Raw genomic sequence first — 17,300 nt, forward strand, 5'->3', positions numbered from 1 at the left:
CCTTGTTCTTTCTTGCTCAAACCACCTTTCTCTGTGATACCATATCATGAGTTGTGTTGAATGCTAGTTTTACAACAGTTTTCTTGCCTTTTGTTCAAGAAACTACTTGTTATGGATACCACAAATATATTGGAACTCTGTTCTGGAAAATAGCATAGATATGGCATTAAGTCCACTAAACATGGTATGAGTTTCTACACATAAGCATATCAAACATAACTAATTATTGATTCCTTGGAGAGATGCACTATCATTATAGGTTCCTTAGGGAATGTCATTAACACAATTTAGCTGGCTTATTTCAGTGGTCATAAATTTATGCATATGTATTTTCAAACATAGGTTATGGAAAGTATTTATTTTATCCATTATTTCCCATAAGGAATATACATTGAACTTGAACCCAAATATGGTCCTTTATAGCAAAAGGAATTTCAAGCTTTTAGGATCTGTGGACTGTGCAATAAAAAAAAAAACACTGACTACCGTTTTGTTGCAGTAAACATAGGGTTGACTAACTGTCTTTGACAATAGGCATTTAGAATGAGCAATCAAAGCAAGGTGTTATAAAGCAGGTCACTGACACATACATCAAAATACATTAGCCCTTTATTGTTTACAGTTGGAAACCTTGTTATCTAAAGCTACTTCAGATTTTAGAATTGGTTATACCACATTAATATTTTATGTTCCTAATTAGTCTAATTAGCCTATAATCACTGATTTATACAAGTATCCCTGAAGAAGCCCAGGATGGGTGAAACACGTAGGTTTATACTGCCATATGTTTGCTACACCGTTATATTTCTTTGTTTGAACACCACAGCTTATGTGACTACTTTGAAATGTCGGAGCACATCATAACAGCTGGAAGCCGGCGAGAACCTATCGTGCATGCGTGAATTGGACCCAGGACGCAGAACTCTGTTTCCACTGGAGCACCCCTGATGTAAACCGCCCCCGCCATGAGGAGGTAAAGACGGTAGTTTAGTAGAAAATGCTGAAGTTTGTATATAATATAATAATGTTATGGAGTGTTATATACACAAGTGTTTATAGTGTGTTTTTACATTTATTAAGAAGTGTGAAAATTGCATTTTTCATATAAAATTAAACAGCACCACCACCATTGTGTTTCCAAGTTTAAATGGAAATGACAAATATGTAATGAGAAAATGCAGCTTCAAATTGATACAATATAGCTGCAATGCTAATGAATTCAACTGGAGCGGTAAATCTGCACACATGGAATCAAAAACAGCTTGCTTGAACTTTTTCTCTGTTTTGTCATCTGCTCTATTTTGTTACTTTACAATATTGCACTAGTTTATCTACTTCACACCGGTTTTTATGTATGGATGGATGCACCAAAAGTTTTGTTGCACTATAAGTAAGTTCAGTGTATACCAGAAAACATATATGAATAGGTACCATACAATAATAAATTGACCCAGTAAATGCCCACCTCTTCCTTACCTGCTTGATGACAAACTGCAAAGTGATCCTTGTATAAACAGCTCCACTACTATTCAATATAAAAGCTCAGCCATTCAGAATGGGTTAAGTAAAAAAGTACTGTGACTTATCCAACACTTGACTATAAGCCCATACTCCCAGTCAGCATCAACTATGATCACGGATGGATGCAATAAATATGAATGCTGTGGCTTATTCATGGCATCCTCTGAATTCACACCTTCGGATAAAACAATGGCAAAAATACATTACACTACCTTATTACGCTAAAGAAATCAAGCACCCCAGACATGGAAACTGTATCTCTTTGAAGGATCGTTCTTGTTTAGTTTTATTTCCTTAATTTTGAACTATACAATGTAGTGCATTATTTACTGTATTTTCAATATCACACAGATCCAAAATTTTACATTACGCGACATTACAGTCAAAGCACAAAACCGACACAAATAAAGAAATATTTTATTACATTATATATTAAATACTTGTGACTACAATTGATTTTCTTTAGGCTGAGGCAATGAAGTTTGAGTGGCCCTGGTGCTGCAGCACTCAGATGAGAAATAGCATGGATTAAATTACATTAAATGAATGTGCTGCCCATCTGCTCTTCTATTAGTATTATTACTCTGTAGAGCTGCCGATTACTAAGCAAATGGGCAGCAGATATATTATCATTATTTCTGAAGATCCATCCCTAGGCATTGTCTAAAGTCTAAAGTTAAACCCATCACAATGTATGCTAAATCACCAGTGAGTACTCAATATGGCTGAATACTTTTTTATTATTCGTAATCTGGCACATTAGTTTGAATTATATATACAGACATTTTTCCTAATTATGTTCCATAGTTTCATCTGTCTAGCTGGTTTCACTTAATGGAGTCCATAACAGAATACAAGGCCGACTGTGACGTCTAATTTTCTGTCCAGTAAGGTAAATAGGCCAAGCAGCTGACCCCCTACAGCCATGCACTAACATAAAAAATTCCTCAGTGATGACTATTTGGCAAAATTCGCCACAGCTTTGATTTACCAATTAAAAAATAGCAGAAAAGAAAACGGTGTCCAAGGCCAATTTATATTTACCACACCCAACTGCTGAGCGTGTTGTGCATGGAGGCACAGCAAAACAACCCCTGGAGACCATCCCCATCCCCATCAACCTTTCATTCACACCTGGCATAAAGCTGAAGTCAGGCATGTGTCTGTCCTCCCAAAAGTGATTCTGCAAGCCTCCTGCTGGCTCCCACCCTATTACCACTTTCTCCTCCACATGAGGTCCTTATAACCATGCCCATGAGAACCAGAGCCCGCACATATTTCGCCAATCTACCCTAAAGACTCCTTCCAGAGCCTCCTGCACAGCATTCTTAAAATGATCTAGGGCAATGTCCAACAGATGTGTACTATCAGTCCTGTATAGTCCCACACACATAACACTAATGTACTTGTGTGTATGTTGCTGCTTCCACAGGAGGCAATAAATTAGCTAATGGGTGAGTTGTCTGTTTTCCTCCCCCAGTCAAAAGCTGCACCCTTGGTATGATATCACACCATATTGGGGTCATAGAGCGCTAACAGTCTCTCATCCAAACTATAACCCTCTGGATATGTGCCTGACTAGGTTGTTCCCACCGAGGAGAACCACTATTAAATCAGGCTGATCTGCCTTCTGCTCAGCCTTTGAAAAAGGCCCTTTAATGTCCCCTCAATACATACCTATTATACAGCCACATCACATTTAATGCAACCTGTGGAAAACCCATGTGGTGCCTGTATGATTTAGGAGCTGTCCACTTTCCTGCCCAATAGATGTAGGTTTGGCAATTGATCCATACTTGCCTTAATTAGTCCGCTAACTGTGGCTGATGTTGCTGCACCTATTATAAAGGAATGAGTCCTGAATTGTGCCTTGTCCCAACCCTGAAACTTAGCGCGGTCATGTCAATGTGTATGTGAAGACCTCACCCCTTTTGGTCTAGAACCCATGACCAATGACTTGATGACTTGACCAATGCTACCATTCAGACCACTGTGTCTGAGTGCCTCCACAGCTGTACTTACCTCCCCCACCTTGGATGTGTGCATCTTGCATTGTCTAACAATATCCCGTTTCTTTGTTAGAAACCTGTGCCCACGGACTCACTGTATACTGTCACCAGCTCGCTGACCTGAAATGCCACGCTTCAGGCCATAACAAGAGCCATACTAAATAGCGTAGTCTTCCTCTCAACCCTACTTACCTGTAGTAACGCAAGTGGATGTGCTTATTGGCCAACCTGTGCCCAAGATCTCCACCGCTAGCAAGCGTCAGTTAATGCTGCTAACTTCCCAGTCAGTCCCTAGGTGACCAACCTTGCTGGGCGTGGTTGTGCTTATCATTTCCCATACAAATATGTCCCAAACCCTGTGGCTCACTCTGCATCAGTAAATAACTGTGGTGCATGATTAGACCGGACTGCACTAGGCCATAGCTGCACACCATTGAACTGCTGTTTGAAATGCTAGGCATGCTCGATCAAGGTAGTTTTTGTGCCTGGATTCCCCCTGTGAGGACCGCACATACTTGTGGGTTCTTCAAAATCACCTAGGCAAATTGTTGCAACCAAAATGCAGTTTATTCCATGGATGGAAATACAGACATGCAGATATAGAATCACCAGACAGATGCAATTCTTTGCACGTACAGCATACACATGTGACATTAGCCCAGTTACTAGTCACCAATCCATGAACACATTTCAGTATTCCCAAACACATGTTATACCACCTTCAATATCGACACGGTGCTGGAGCTAATGGTGGGCAGATTAAGAGCAGTAGCCAGATTGTGATAGGTGGGAGAAGGTGCCTAGGTGTCTAATGTTAAACCTTGGGTTTGCACCAACTTTATCCCTTAAGCTGATTGATCGCAATTGCTGTTGGGTGGATAAACCAGTCTGTGGCCCGCTAGTGACCAATTATGTTGTAGTCCTTTCCCACACTGCCTGGCCACTCTGTCTCTGTGAGGTGTGATTGGAAAGGGAGGGCAGGTCACTCACTCAATGGTGCTGGCATGGGGTTTTGCAAAGCAATAAATCCATAGTTGGGGAGCAGCATGGGGAAGTCTTTGAGAAGGGAACGAGAAGGTTATGAGAGGGGAAGAAAAGCAAAAGGTCAGAGGTGGAGTGCAAGTGAAAGGAATTATATAGAGGAGAAGCAGATGAGGAGCAGGGAGAGAGGAAGATTAGTCTAGCAACATAATTCAGAATGGATTGTGGAGGGAAAAGGAGGGTGCGGAGAGGCCAGTGATAAGGAGGTTACAGTCTAGTCCATTTTTTTTAGCTCTCATCATTGTATGAAAATAATAGAATTTAACTGAATTTTAGAAGGCTAAAGGGCCGGAAAGACAGATGATGGGCATTTTACTGATTACCGCACATTCTCTGTGTTGTGTAAATTAGAACTCATTGTCTTCTGAATAATCATCAATAGATCACTATGAGGACTGCACTGACAAAACTCATGGTACTTATTTCAAACTTCAAACAAGCCCTGGATGCTCTTGATTATTTTTCTAAGATCTGTTCATCTTCTGATGAATGAGCACAGAATCATTCACCATAGGCAGCTCTACAACCCTGAGAGCAGGGAACTGCTTTAACTGCAATTAATAAAAAGGTAAAGAAAATGTACTTCCCATTCCAAGAACTGTCAGGGGAGTTGGACAGATAGGGGCATTATTAGCCAAGTGTGGGCTGGGTACATGAAAGAGCCTTGAATTGTGCCCACATACAAAACTGAGATTTTGTGTTTTGGGTGGGATGACATATTTAGATCAGATTCAAGAAGTGAAAAGAGAGCTTTTGCTCTGGTTTGTGGGTGGCTGCACATCCTCTTTTTCCTGCAAAAGCACTTCTGTAATATACTTTCAAGGTGATGCCTTTTTCTGCCATGCAGCTGCATATTATGTGAATATGCACATTCACATATACATAATTATCCATGTAATGAAAATGTTACAGCAAATGCATGTAGGGTATGAGCACTAAAGCAGCAGTTTTCCTGCCAAGCATATGTTCCCTGCGCCTCCACCAGGAAGAATGGAAGTCTGAAAATTTGCTTTCCAGCTCTTTAAATATTCAGCTATTTAAACATTGTTTTTGTTAAGCAGGTATTAAAATGTTGAGAAAATTTGTAAGATTGCTTTTGTTCCTGTAAGACCATTTGTGATGCCGCCAAAGACTATATTGCAAAAACATATTCTGGCTGACAGATAAAAATCCCAGAAACACAGAGTCGCAGTGCTCCATTTTTGGACCATAGCACACCATTCGTTCCTCTATATTTAGCACATAGATCCCCAAGTATGCTGTTTATTCACATTATAACTTTAGAAGTCCTATGATGATGGCCTCTAAATCTGTATCATTTAATAAAATTGCAGTAAAATCATAGCAACCACTCAAGCACTTGTGTTCATTGTTTAACTTGCACCAGACAGATAGAAACTGTTTGCTTGCACCTAAAATGCATGTTGATAAGTGAGTCTTAATGAGTGCGATTAGCATAAGCTGTAGCCGAAAATTATTTCAATTTTAAGATCACTTTACCTACATTTGTGAAAAGTATTTCACTTAGATGACCAGTCCTACTATTAAATGCTTTTTATTTAATTTCCCATATTTAATCTTCTTTACTGGCTTTAAGCCAATAAAAATTATTAATAATCTTTATTTATAAGGTGCCATAAGTTTTCCGCAGCGCCGTACAGAGCACGGACAGTGGACCATACAGGGAAAACAGTACATAACAAAAAACACTGCATTTACTTTTAGGTTTGGCATAATTTTCACCGTTGTAGTCATAACTTTCAAGACTCCAGTACATAATTTGTTATTGGATCCACATCAGCTGGTATATATGGTAGCACAGAGCAGTTAAAATGTTTTCAGAGAATCTTAACATGTAGTAAATTATATTATTATTATATAATAATATTATATTGTAAAGAACAGTGTATATGGCATAAGACATCATAGGATACGGTAATATATACCAGCACCAGGGAGAATTTACATGTTTTTATAAACACAATGAATCTACTGTATTTAGTTATTTGTATTCCTAATAGTAGAGGGCTCACTGACACATTGTGTAACGGTTAGTTAACCATTCACTGTTATAATACTGTTTAACAACAGAGAATTAAACAAAAAGGCACCAGAGCACATAGTTTTGTAAAAAGGGGCATTTATTATCAATGATTGCACAAAAGGACTTTTCCTTGAAAAGCTCCAAGATATCCCATAACAGTTATCTCTTTATTCCCTGAGACGGTAACGGAAATTTGCATTAATAATGGAAGAGCTACAAATCAAGTAGACCTTGAAAGTCGATGATTGGCATTTTATATACTAAAGTGGTGATGCATTCCTGCTGACCAAATATATAGCAATATAGATGTCTGGTTCACATGAATACTAATTTACAATATTTAAAGGTAAACAGGAAATACAATATTTCAGTTTGGATCATACCGAGGACATGTTCTGATTTTACAACATGTGAAATGCCCATACAGCTCAGGTATAAAACAGAAAGTCTTTTAGGAGTAAATAACAGACCTTATGTGATCTTTGGTGATAAATTCTTCACAGGCTGTATAAGAACTGGACTCACGTTTGCTATGGTCTCAGAATTCATTCACCTCACTCGCCAATGATGGAGTAACATACTCCAATTTGAACTTTTCAGGGTGCTATGCTATAGTCAGGACAAACGTTTAATCACAAACTGCAGAATAAGGACAACACCCAACGCCATGAGTACTTTTTTTACGCTGTCATCTGTCAGTTTAAGAACAGCAGCCTGGATAGAATAAAAACAGAATATATAAAACAGATTAGATACAAGACAATATAAACATTATCTCATTTGGATTGTGTAATATTCCATTAATCCTTTCGAATTTAACTAGTGTTCAGGACCTCATTATTACATTAGTGTACTAGCAAATATCACAATACAAATCCCACATTTCCCATTACAAAATAAGTAGAGATGTTCACTAACCCCCGTGTTCTGGTTTTGGTTTTGGATCTGGATTAACTTCATGTTTTGGTTTTGGTTTTGGCAAAACCGCCCTCGTGTGTTTTGGTTTTGGATCTGTATTTTTTAGAAAAATTGATAAAATATGCAAAAAAAACCCCATAATTTTGCTCTTTTTTGTTCCTACACTATTAACCACAATAACACTAATTTCAAGTAATTTGCAGTCAATTTTGACCACCTCACAGGTCACAATATTATTTTCATACACTTTCGGACAAATACTGCAGTGGCCTGGCTGGATGCTAAGCAACAGAGCAATGACTCAAACACATGGCAGTTCCTAGCACATCTAGGAAACATTGGCACACAGCAGTGGCAGAAAAGAAAAGTGGTGCAAAATGGAATTGTCCTTAGATCATGAAACCAGTTATGGTTCATTTGATCGCTACACCCGTTTCTTGGATAACTGTGATAATTCTACAGCTAATACATGGCAACGTGCGCTGACCCCCCCGGGATGCGTGCTTTATTCAGACCCATACCAATCCAGGGTGCCAGACAATGCTCTAAAATGAGCCATTGTAATTTCCAGCAAAAAGCCAGGTCATCACTGAGCTTCGAATCAGCCCTAATTCCCACAAAATTATAATATAGTTAGGAACCTTTGATGTAAAGTGCAGATTACAAACACTTGATGAAACAGCAGCAAAGTGGAAGGTAATACATATACATGTCTATTTAGACATCCATGCTTACATTACTTCTGCAAGCAACGTTGTTCTTTGTTAACAAAACTGTTGTCTTTATACCGTTCAAAAATATTAAAAATAATCCTCCACCATACTTTGGATGTTGACAGTTGATAGTAGGATCAGGTGAAGTTACAGCAGAGGTGTCACTTATTCTGGTCAATTCTTTTACAGTAGACAAGACCAGATGTCAAAATGTTGTGCTGAGTCATCTGCATCATCAATGGGTGTCTAAGATTTTTGCACACAACAGTATATAGCACATGTAGGCAACATTGTCACACAGCAGTAGCTGAAATTGATGTTGGATCTTAAAAAGGACATGCACACTTTAACAAACCAAGCACTTTAGCCACAAAAGTGCCACTCCTTGCTGAAGTGCTTGGTTTCTTTGGGCCCTCACAAAACAAGCTGACAATGGGCTTAAGGCACCTAAGGTAACAGTGCTGTTAATGAACTCTACTGTGGCAAGATGTGTCAGCCTCATCCTCATCAGTTTGTACATCATCCGCACACATTATTAATTCATCACCGCTGGAATCCACCGTTACAGAAGTCTCAGTATTTTGATGTAATTGGTGGGAAAGGCCTTCCTTGTGGAAATTGAAGTTCATTTTTATGAACATCACCTTTTCCACATTTTGAGGAAGTAGCCTCCTACGCAGATCGCTGACAAGGTTCCCGGCTGTGCTGAAAACTCTTTCCGAGTACACACTGGAGGGTGGGCGAGCTGATACATGGGTCTCCAAATTCCCTTTTTTTCTCCCAGTATGTAAAGGGACTGTCTGATGTGTCTATTTCTATGCTGTCGTGTAAATAATCCTCCACCATCTTTTGGATGTTGGTAGTAGGATCAGGTGGAGTTACGGCAGAGGTGTCATGTTTTTTGGTCAATTCTTTTAGATCAGACCAGATGCCAAAACATTGTGCCGAGTCATCTGCATCATCCCTGGGTCTCTTGGGAAAGCAAAGTTTTTTGCTAGCAGCAGTTGAGTGAGAAACTGAAGGAGGAGATGCCGTCATGTCACATAACACTTGAGCTGTAATCTTGCTCACCAGGAGCTCCTTGCATCTCTTCAGATCTGGGTCAGTTGGAAACAAAGAGGAGACATAGCTCTTAAACCGAGGATCAATCACTGTCGCCAAAATGTAGTGATCCAATTTCAAGATTTTGATAACTCTTGGATCCTGGCGATGTGAATAAAGTACTTGAGCTACAAGTGCGACATACTTGGCGTAATTGCTTTGTTTCATCTCCTCCTTCAGTTTCTCAAGCTGCTTTTCCAAGTGTCTAATTAAGGGAATCATTTGACTCAAGCTAGCAGTGTCTGAACTCACTTCAGACACTTCCGTCTCCTTGACGACCGGGACGTCACTTCCGGGTCTGGGCCGACCATTGCCCGGACCCGGAAGAGATGTTCCGGTCGTCAAGGAGACGGCTAAAACACTCCAGCGCCATGTCCCGGCAGTACAGGCGCATGCGCAGTAGGTTCAGCAAGCCTGCGGGATAATTAGTACCTTTTTATTAATTAAGCAGGCACTGAGGGTGTTTTCAGAGCTAGGCTCCGATTGGCTGATTTCTGTATTTAAGGCAGGGAGGGCTTAGCCTCCCTGACGGTTATAGCGTTCCAGTACTGCACTGTTGCTGACCTGCACTGGATTCCTGAATTGCTGATTACCTGTTGTGACCCCCTGCCTGTTTCTTGGACCTTGCCTGTTTGCCTGTGACCCTGACCTTTGGCGTGCTATCTGACCATTCTACCCTGCTAGTGACCCCCGACCTCGGCTTACGTCTGACCATCCATTACCATCTCTGCTGCCTCCTGGCCTGCCGCTGCGGTGCTGTATAACGAACCTACACTACATTGGAGTGAAGTCCTGGGGCATCTGAGTATCTGTGAGTGCATATAGCTCTACGGGAAAGGAGGCTGCTATAGGTGTAGACCTCCGTCTGTCAGTTCTGCAGGTTTATTATCTGACTAGGCAGCCTAACAGGTTAAGTGTACAGTGGGTAGAATGGCATTTTGTAGCCCAATAATTACATTTTTATGAACCTTCTGTTAGAGGTGAGGAATAGCTTTTCTAGTAAAATGGTGTTGTGATGAAATTTGGTAACGAGGACACAAGACCTCAATTAACTGTCTAAAACCAGCTACATTAATAGTGGATATTGGACGCAGATCTAATACTAGCATAGTCGCCATGGCGTCTGTTATCCGCTTTGCGACTGGGTGACAGCTTTCATATATGCTTCCTCTTGGAAAGGATTGTTTAACAGCCAATTGTTGTAAACTACTAGTAGTCTTCTTCTTGGTCTGCTTCTGGGATGAAGATTTACCCCCAGCAGCAGCAGCAGCAGTGGGACTAACGCTCAAGAATTATTCTGAGGAAATCAGGATAGGGGAGGAGTCATCTAGCCTTACCAACTTGGATGCAGGACTAATTCCGATCGCTACTGAGGATGGTGTTGTGGGTGTAGATTGCAGGCGTCGGAATGGTGATGAGAGAAGGAACCTAGCTGAGGATGGATCGCTTGTTATTATTTTTTTAGTTTCTGATTTTCCCAACAGCTTGCCATGAACTCGCTTCAAATGGCATAACATGTATGAGGTTCCTAGATGGTTAAGGTCCCTACCTCTACTGACTGTGGCTTTACAAATGCTACAAATGGCTAGACAACTGTTGTCAAGATTTTGGTAAAAATAATTCCACACATAAGAAGTGGAATTTTTGGTCTTATGTCCAGGCATGACAATTGCCTTCTTCTTATCACATGCCAGAACTGCTTCCACTGGTGCAGGACTTACACAAACAACATCATTCTCATCAACATCCTCATTAGTGTCCTCGTCGGCTACACAAATATCCCCCTCATCCTGTTGCAATTCCAAAGTGGCATCCTCAATTTGTGTATCACCGGCTACACTTGAGCTGTTCAGACACACATCTGCAGAAATGCTGAAAGGGGCCTTCTTTATGAGTACACTATCAGAATGGTCAGGAATACACATAGCACTCATAAATAGACTTGGGTCATTTCTGAATCTGAACATACATTTTATCTAATGCCTTACTGTTTTCTTCCAGCTCAGCTTTTACATCCAAAAGTATTTGGAAACCACTTTTGGAGTCCGAATGACAAGGTCTTGCTTAGTCACAACTGACCTTACAAGAAGATGCCTCAGTGACAGTTGCAGAACTAGCACTCATAGAGAAAGGAAAAAACTGCGTGTGTAGAATGGCATGTTGGCATTTTTTTCTTTCTGCAGATAACTTTGCCTCGATTACAAGCCTTTTTTTCTTGACCAAGGTGAAAGGTGTTTTTTTTACATTTTGCTTGCCCTGACTTACAAACGCTATGCACTTTTACATAGGCTTTACCAGATGATGTAGAGGGATTACTATCATCATGACTGGTGCCAGCAGCTGCTTGGTGTTCCTGCTCTTCTGTGCACTGCAGTGAATCCATTTTGATAACACCATACAATTTGACTGCAAATTCAGAAAACCAAGCCTGCCAGCCCTAGTATTTGTATTTCAGCAATGACAATTAGCAAAGGAGCAATGGAGCTCTCCTCTTTGTGTTACCTATATAACACAGTACAATGTGACTGCAATTTACACCAAGCTTGCCAGACCTAGTATTTCTATTTCAGCAATGACAATTAGCAATGGAGCTCTCCTCTTTGTGTGTTACCTATATAACACTGTACATTATGTGACTGCAGATTTATTAGACCAAGCCTGCCAGACCTATTAATTCTATTTCAGCAATGACAATTAACAATGGAGCTCTCCTGAATGTCACTGGAGACTTTGAAGAACACTGCTACCCCTCCTCTTTCTATTCTACCTATGACCCTGCCCAACTGCTCTACAGACTGCCAAGAACTGTGCGATTCCTTCTGTGTCCCTCTGTGAAATGGCGCTGGATCGCCGTGAAGGGCGGTACTTATAGAATCCAAAACTCTCGAGATCCGACGACGTAACAATGACGTTTTGCCTCGTTTTAAATTCAGAGGGCGCACAAAACTACCCGGCTTGGTACTCTGATCTGCTAGGTTCGGGTGTGTTTGGTTTTCGGGGAACCGAGCCTGAGCATCTCTAAAAATAAGTAGTAATGTTTAGTTTTATTATTTTTTTAATTATCACCAAGGAGATTCTAGGATCACCTTGGCTAATCAACTCACTTGGAATATGTTAAAAGAGAAGACGGACATGTTTGAAAATATTTTAATAGTATTTATGCCCAATAACATTTATGTTATGCATTTTAGAGCTCCCTGTAGTTTTCCTGATGCATATATGCAAAAAGTGAAACAAGTAGTGTTCCAAATAATGCTACACCAATAAAATGCAAGTAAATAACAATAGGTATGGTACACTAGAAACAATGGTTTCTAGTGTCATACCTGGTTACATGTGTTTTACATACATTTGCAAATGCATATAAATGCATTTAAAACTACCAGTGGAAATGAGACCAAAACTAGGTTGATTTTGTTAGCTATTCTGGGTGATTTGGGCCAATATAGCTAGATTGCAAGTGGCCCCCTCTGACTTCTAATAATGACCAAGAAAGATTTTAAATTATTCAAATTTTAAACATTGGTTTTGGAAAAAGCAATGGGTTGGTGACCACAATAGTTATTGTGATCAACACCAAGTGCAGTAGTGGGGGCCCATATAATCTGGTTGTCTAGTACAAATGGATATGGTGCCCACATACAATGCAAGCAGAATGAATGACCTGATCTTAATGCAGCTTTAAGCTACCTTTGTTGTATTGTTTTTATATTAATTCTCCCTCAATCTGAAATAAATTCTAAAAACGATATAATCCATTTTACACCCCATTTTTCTGAACGCACCATTTTTAACTCACTTACCCAGCCTCCTTGTCTGCTTATCCATCGTGCTATGCTACTTTCCACTAGATATCTAGCAAGCCATTGAGCAATTGTCCTTAAAAATCCACGCTGTCCATTTTTCCAAATGTAGACAGCCATCCGATACCCAAAGCCAAGAAGTGTTAAAACGCGTCCCCAGTTCATTCCGGTCTCAAAAACACTACAAAAGACAGGAGATAATACTACATTTAAATCTTTTTTAACGTCTCATGCAGCGTACAGTATAAAAAAAAAACAAAAAAAAACAAGACAGGAAAATGCATGATGTTCAAGATAAAACATATATAAACGAAATAAGCGAAAAAGTAATTTTACATTTTTAAATCCTGTTCAAGGTGGGAGTGAGCCTTAATGTAGTAGTATTAACAAAAAAAATAATGAAAGATTATATGCGTAAAAAATAAAGTGAAGTCCACTAAGGTATCAAATGCCACAGAGCAAGAATACAAATGAACTAACCAACTTTTCATAATTACAAACACATTTCAGGATCTGTGTGCAGCCGTTAAGGGTTCTATTTATTAAACGATGAAAAGCCCTATGTCCGGCGAAAGCCAGAGATAGGTTTTCACTCTATTTATCAAGGGGTCACAGCCAATGAATAGTACTGCTATCTCTGATGATCACTGCTGCCGGGCAAAAGTACCATATCTATTCATCTACTGCACACACATATTATTTATTTATATAATATATATATATATATATATATATATATTATATATATATATATATATATATATATATAAAAGCACTGATCCTCACCTTTATAATTACACACACAAAACACACAGCCAAATTTGGTAAGATGTTTGCACTTTGTACTGACTAGATTTTCCACATTTCTTGGGCTTATTTTGTTTGGTTTATTTAAGATTTTTGGGTGGCAATTTATAACAACCTTTGCTATTCCAAATTGACTCGATTTTCTAGCCATTCATTTTATTTGCACTTAGTGCATAGTTGCCTACTCTCCCGGAATGTCCAGGAGACTCTGGGGGCTAGATTTACTAAGCTGCGGGTTTGAAAAAGTGGGGATGTTGCCTATAGCAACCAATCAGATTCTAGCTGTCATTTTGTAAAAGGTACTAAATAAATGAAAGCTAGAATCTGATTGGTTGCTATAGGCAACATCCCCACTTTTTCAAACCCGCAGCTTAGTAAATCTAGCCCTGGGACTTCTCCCGAAGCAATTCCCCCTGATCCTGGCGACTGTGTAATCTAAATGAAGGGGGTAGGGCCTAGTGATGTCATGGATCCAGCATTGTGGCCACGCCCCATTTTTATATGTTCAGACTAGTGATGTCCATTTTGGGGGCGGGGCTAATGACACGATTCTTCGAGCCCCGTCCCCACACACCCACCTGCACCCCGGACCTCCCGGGAATCATCTTGCTCATGTTGGAAAGTATGGAAAGTAAAGTATGACTTAGTGTTAAAATAATAGGAATATACTAATTAATTTAAGCAACAAACTGTAACAGTGATGCCACCTAAAAGGTAAATGTCTATTGCGGGAGTAACTGCACAGCAAGAAGCAGCAAAAAGACAAAGGGCAGAGCGGCCGACTACAAACTATGATGACCAAACAGAACAAGAACGTAATCATCACTGCCATGCAAATCTGACCCCTCAGCAATTTGCCTGTCGCAGAGAAAACAAATGAAGAGCGAACAGGACAGAGGTAATATCACATCAACGCCTACAAAGTCAGCAAACAAGATGCTACGTTATTCTTGATGTCGGTAACTTTGATGAGACAATTATTATTAATGCACAACTGTGGTTCCATGAACAGTATTTGGGAATTTTGCCACGCTAAGTATTTTGCGGCTGAGCAGTCATCTGACAAACTATTCAATCAATTCTGCCACAAAGGTAAAGTCAAATTGGGTTCAAGATGGTCAAACATGATCTTACTCGTATTTTTTTCCGTCATTTTGACAGGCTTTTAACTAGTCTGTTATAATCAGAGCAAGTATTAATTAAAGCCGACGGCTCCTGGCCAGTATCTCTGAGGTAGCTGAGTATCATTCAGATGCCACAGTGATATTTTATTGATATTTAGTTATATTTATTGCTTAGGCCCTTAAATGAGAAATGTATATATGTATGGTGCTTCTTAAGCTCCCGTGACTAAATTTCACAATATAACATTCTAGAGCAGTGGTTCCCAAACTGGGTGCTGTGGCACCCTGCGGTGCCTTTGCGACCTCCCTGGGGTGCTGTGGCCACGGCAAGGCGGGTGACTACTTGGTAATTATTTTGGCTTAGGGGTGCCTTGAAAAAATTATGGAGACCCTAAGGGTGCCTTTGACTAAGAAAGTTTGGGATCCACTGTTCTAGAGGATAGGCGCTCTTAGATATTTGTATCTTCTTCATTTAAGGTCTATGAAAGAGTGAATGAACACATAGTGTAGAAGTATCACTCTTAACTTATATTTTATCTGAATTTTTTTTAAAAAGCCTTTCCTTATTCACGGTTAGTTCTCCTGTGTGGACTTAATTACTAATGAAAAAGTAATAATTATTTTTATTTGTGCTGTTTAATCAACACATTTCGTTTGCTATTATCTTTTTTTTCCTTCAAACAGTAATTACAGCAAAAGACCCCTCTGGGTTCCATGCAAATCAACTTCAGTCCTGTCACGATTAAACTCTTTGTGCAGCATGAAAATCAAATGAAATGTTGTACCACTGTGATCTCATTTTATTTCTGATGTGATGCTCACTGATACCTCCTGCTGATTACATAGTATTTGTAATTCTACCTATCAGAAATCTCAATTGACATTACACCTAATACCTGCAGCTAGTTACAAATCCAGTATGAAAAACAGTATAGTGCATGCTATTAAAGAATGTAAGAAAATATGTTTTATCTCTTAAGGGATGTCACATACCAGTGCAATATTTATTAGAAAACATTTATTTCTAGATTTAAAATTTAAACTCAGAATCTGCAAACGTACAGTTAGACACAATGGCAAGGAAAAATAAACAAAAATGATGGGTAGGAATATGCTAAATAGATAGTAAAGTAGACAAAAAGAAAAACTGTTCTGTAAGAACGTACCTGATGCTGAAGTGGGAACATTAGCCCGTAAAGAGGGCTGGGAAGCATGAGAGAGAATTGGACAGGTTATAAAAAAAAAACACCTTATCCCTGATTTTATATAGACAAAAAATAAACTATACCATGCACATCACATGAAAGCTAGGACTGAAAAAATGGTCCCATCATCGGATTATTTTTATATGTTCTTCTTTCTACTTTTTTTATTTTCTTTTACTGCACCAATGTCTGTAATGTATTTTTAGAACCAAGAACAAGTGACCTGTTTGTCCTACAAATCATTGTTTTGCCAATGTCCTGTGTATTATGACTTGCCTTCAAGTTCTGTGATCTGTGCAATCACATCTATTGCCACTATGATTAATATGATCAATTTATTTTGTATGTTAGCTAGGTTTGTGGGTCTAGGAGCAATGGTGTTTCCATTTTTGCAGTCATTTTTCACAGCAAAGTAAGCTTGTGAGCAGGATCCTCTTACCTCTGTGTGTCTGTATTACCCAGTGTTGTTATATTACAATGTTTGTTCCCACACAATTTGCTACATAATTTGCTGGCACTATATAAATAAATGTTGACGTTGATTATGATCAGTATAGATAATAATATTTTATTGTAAGGATAGTCAGGCTCTGGAACAGTGTTTTCCCTTCTGGTCCCTCTCCTACCTCCCTCCTCATCGTTCTTCTCCCCCCCCTCCGTCCCTGCCTCCGCTCTCCCCCTTTCCTCCTCCCACCCTCGCGTCTCTGTCTGTCCCTCCCTCCCGTTAGATTGTACGCTCCCTCGAGCAGGGCCTCCTCTCCTCCTGTTCTCCACCACCTTAACTCTGCTCTCCAGCTCCTTGTCTCTTCCGTGAGGTCCTTGTGCTCCTCTTCTTCTCTCGCTACCCCGATGGGGGCCCTCACCTTTCATCTAGCTGTACTTTGAGCTCTGAGTTACTGTGCTTCTTGTTAACTGTACCGTGCTGTCTCACCCTGTACCGTATTTCTGTCTGTCCCTGTACGGCGCTACGGATACCTAGTGGCGCCTTATAAATAAAAATTATTATTAATAATA

At 39.7% G+C, this 17,300-nt stretch overlaps 1 protein-coding gene across 1 annotated transcript in view; it reads right to left on the reverse strand.

Annotated features, from left to right (window-relative positions):
• Nucleotides 1-6,694: 6,694 nt before the first annotated feature.
• Nucleotides 6,695-17,300, reverse strand: part of BAK1 (BCL2 antagonist/killer 1) — a 47,517-nt gene continuing 36,911 nt past the window's right edge. Inside the window, exons 5-6 of the mRNA XM_075195725.1 lie at nt 13,151-13,331; nt 6,695-7,329 (exon numbers count right to left, since the gene is read on the reverse strand). Coding sequence (XP_075051826.1) covers nt 7,231-7,329; nt 13,151-13,331 — 280 coding nt within the window. The 3' untranslated portion in view covers nt 6,695-7,230. The remainder of the gene's footprint in view (nt 7,330-13,150; nt 13,332-17,300) is intronic.

Source organism: Mixophyes fleayi, chromosome 2, assembly GCF_038048845.1.
Source record: "Mixophyes fleayi isolate aMixFle1 chromosome 2, aMixFle1.hap1, whole genome shotgun sequence".
Classification (NCBI taxonomy): domain Eukaryota; kingdom Metazoa; phylum Chordata; class Amphibia; order Anura; family Limnodynastidae; genus Mixophyes; species Mixophyes fleayi.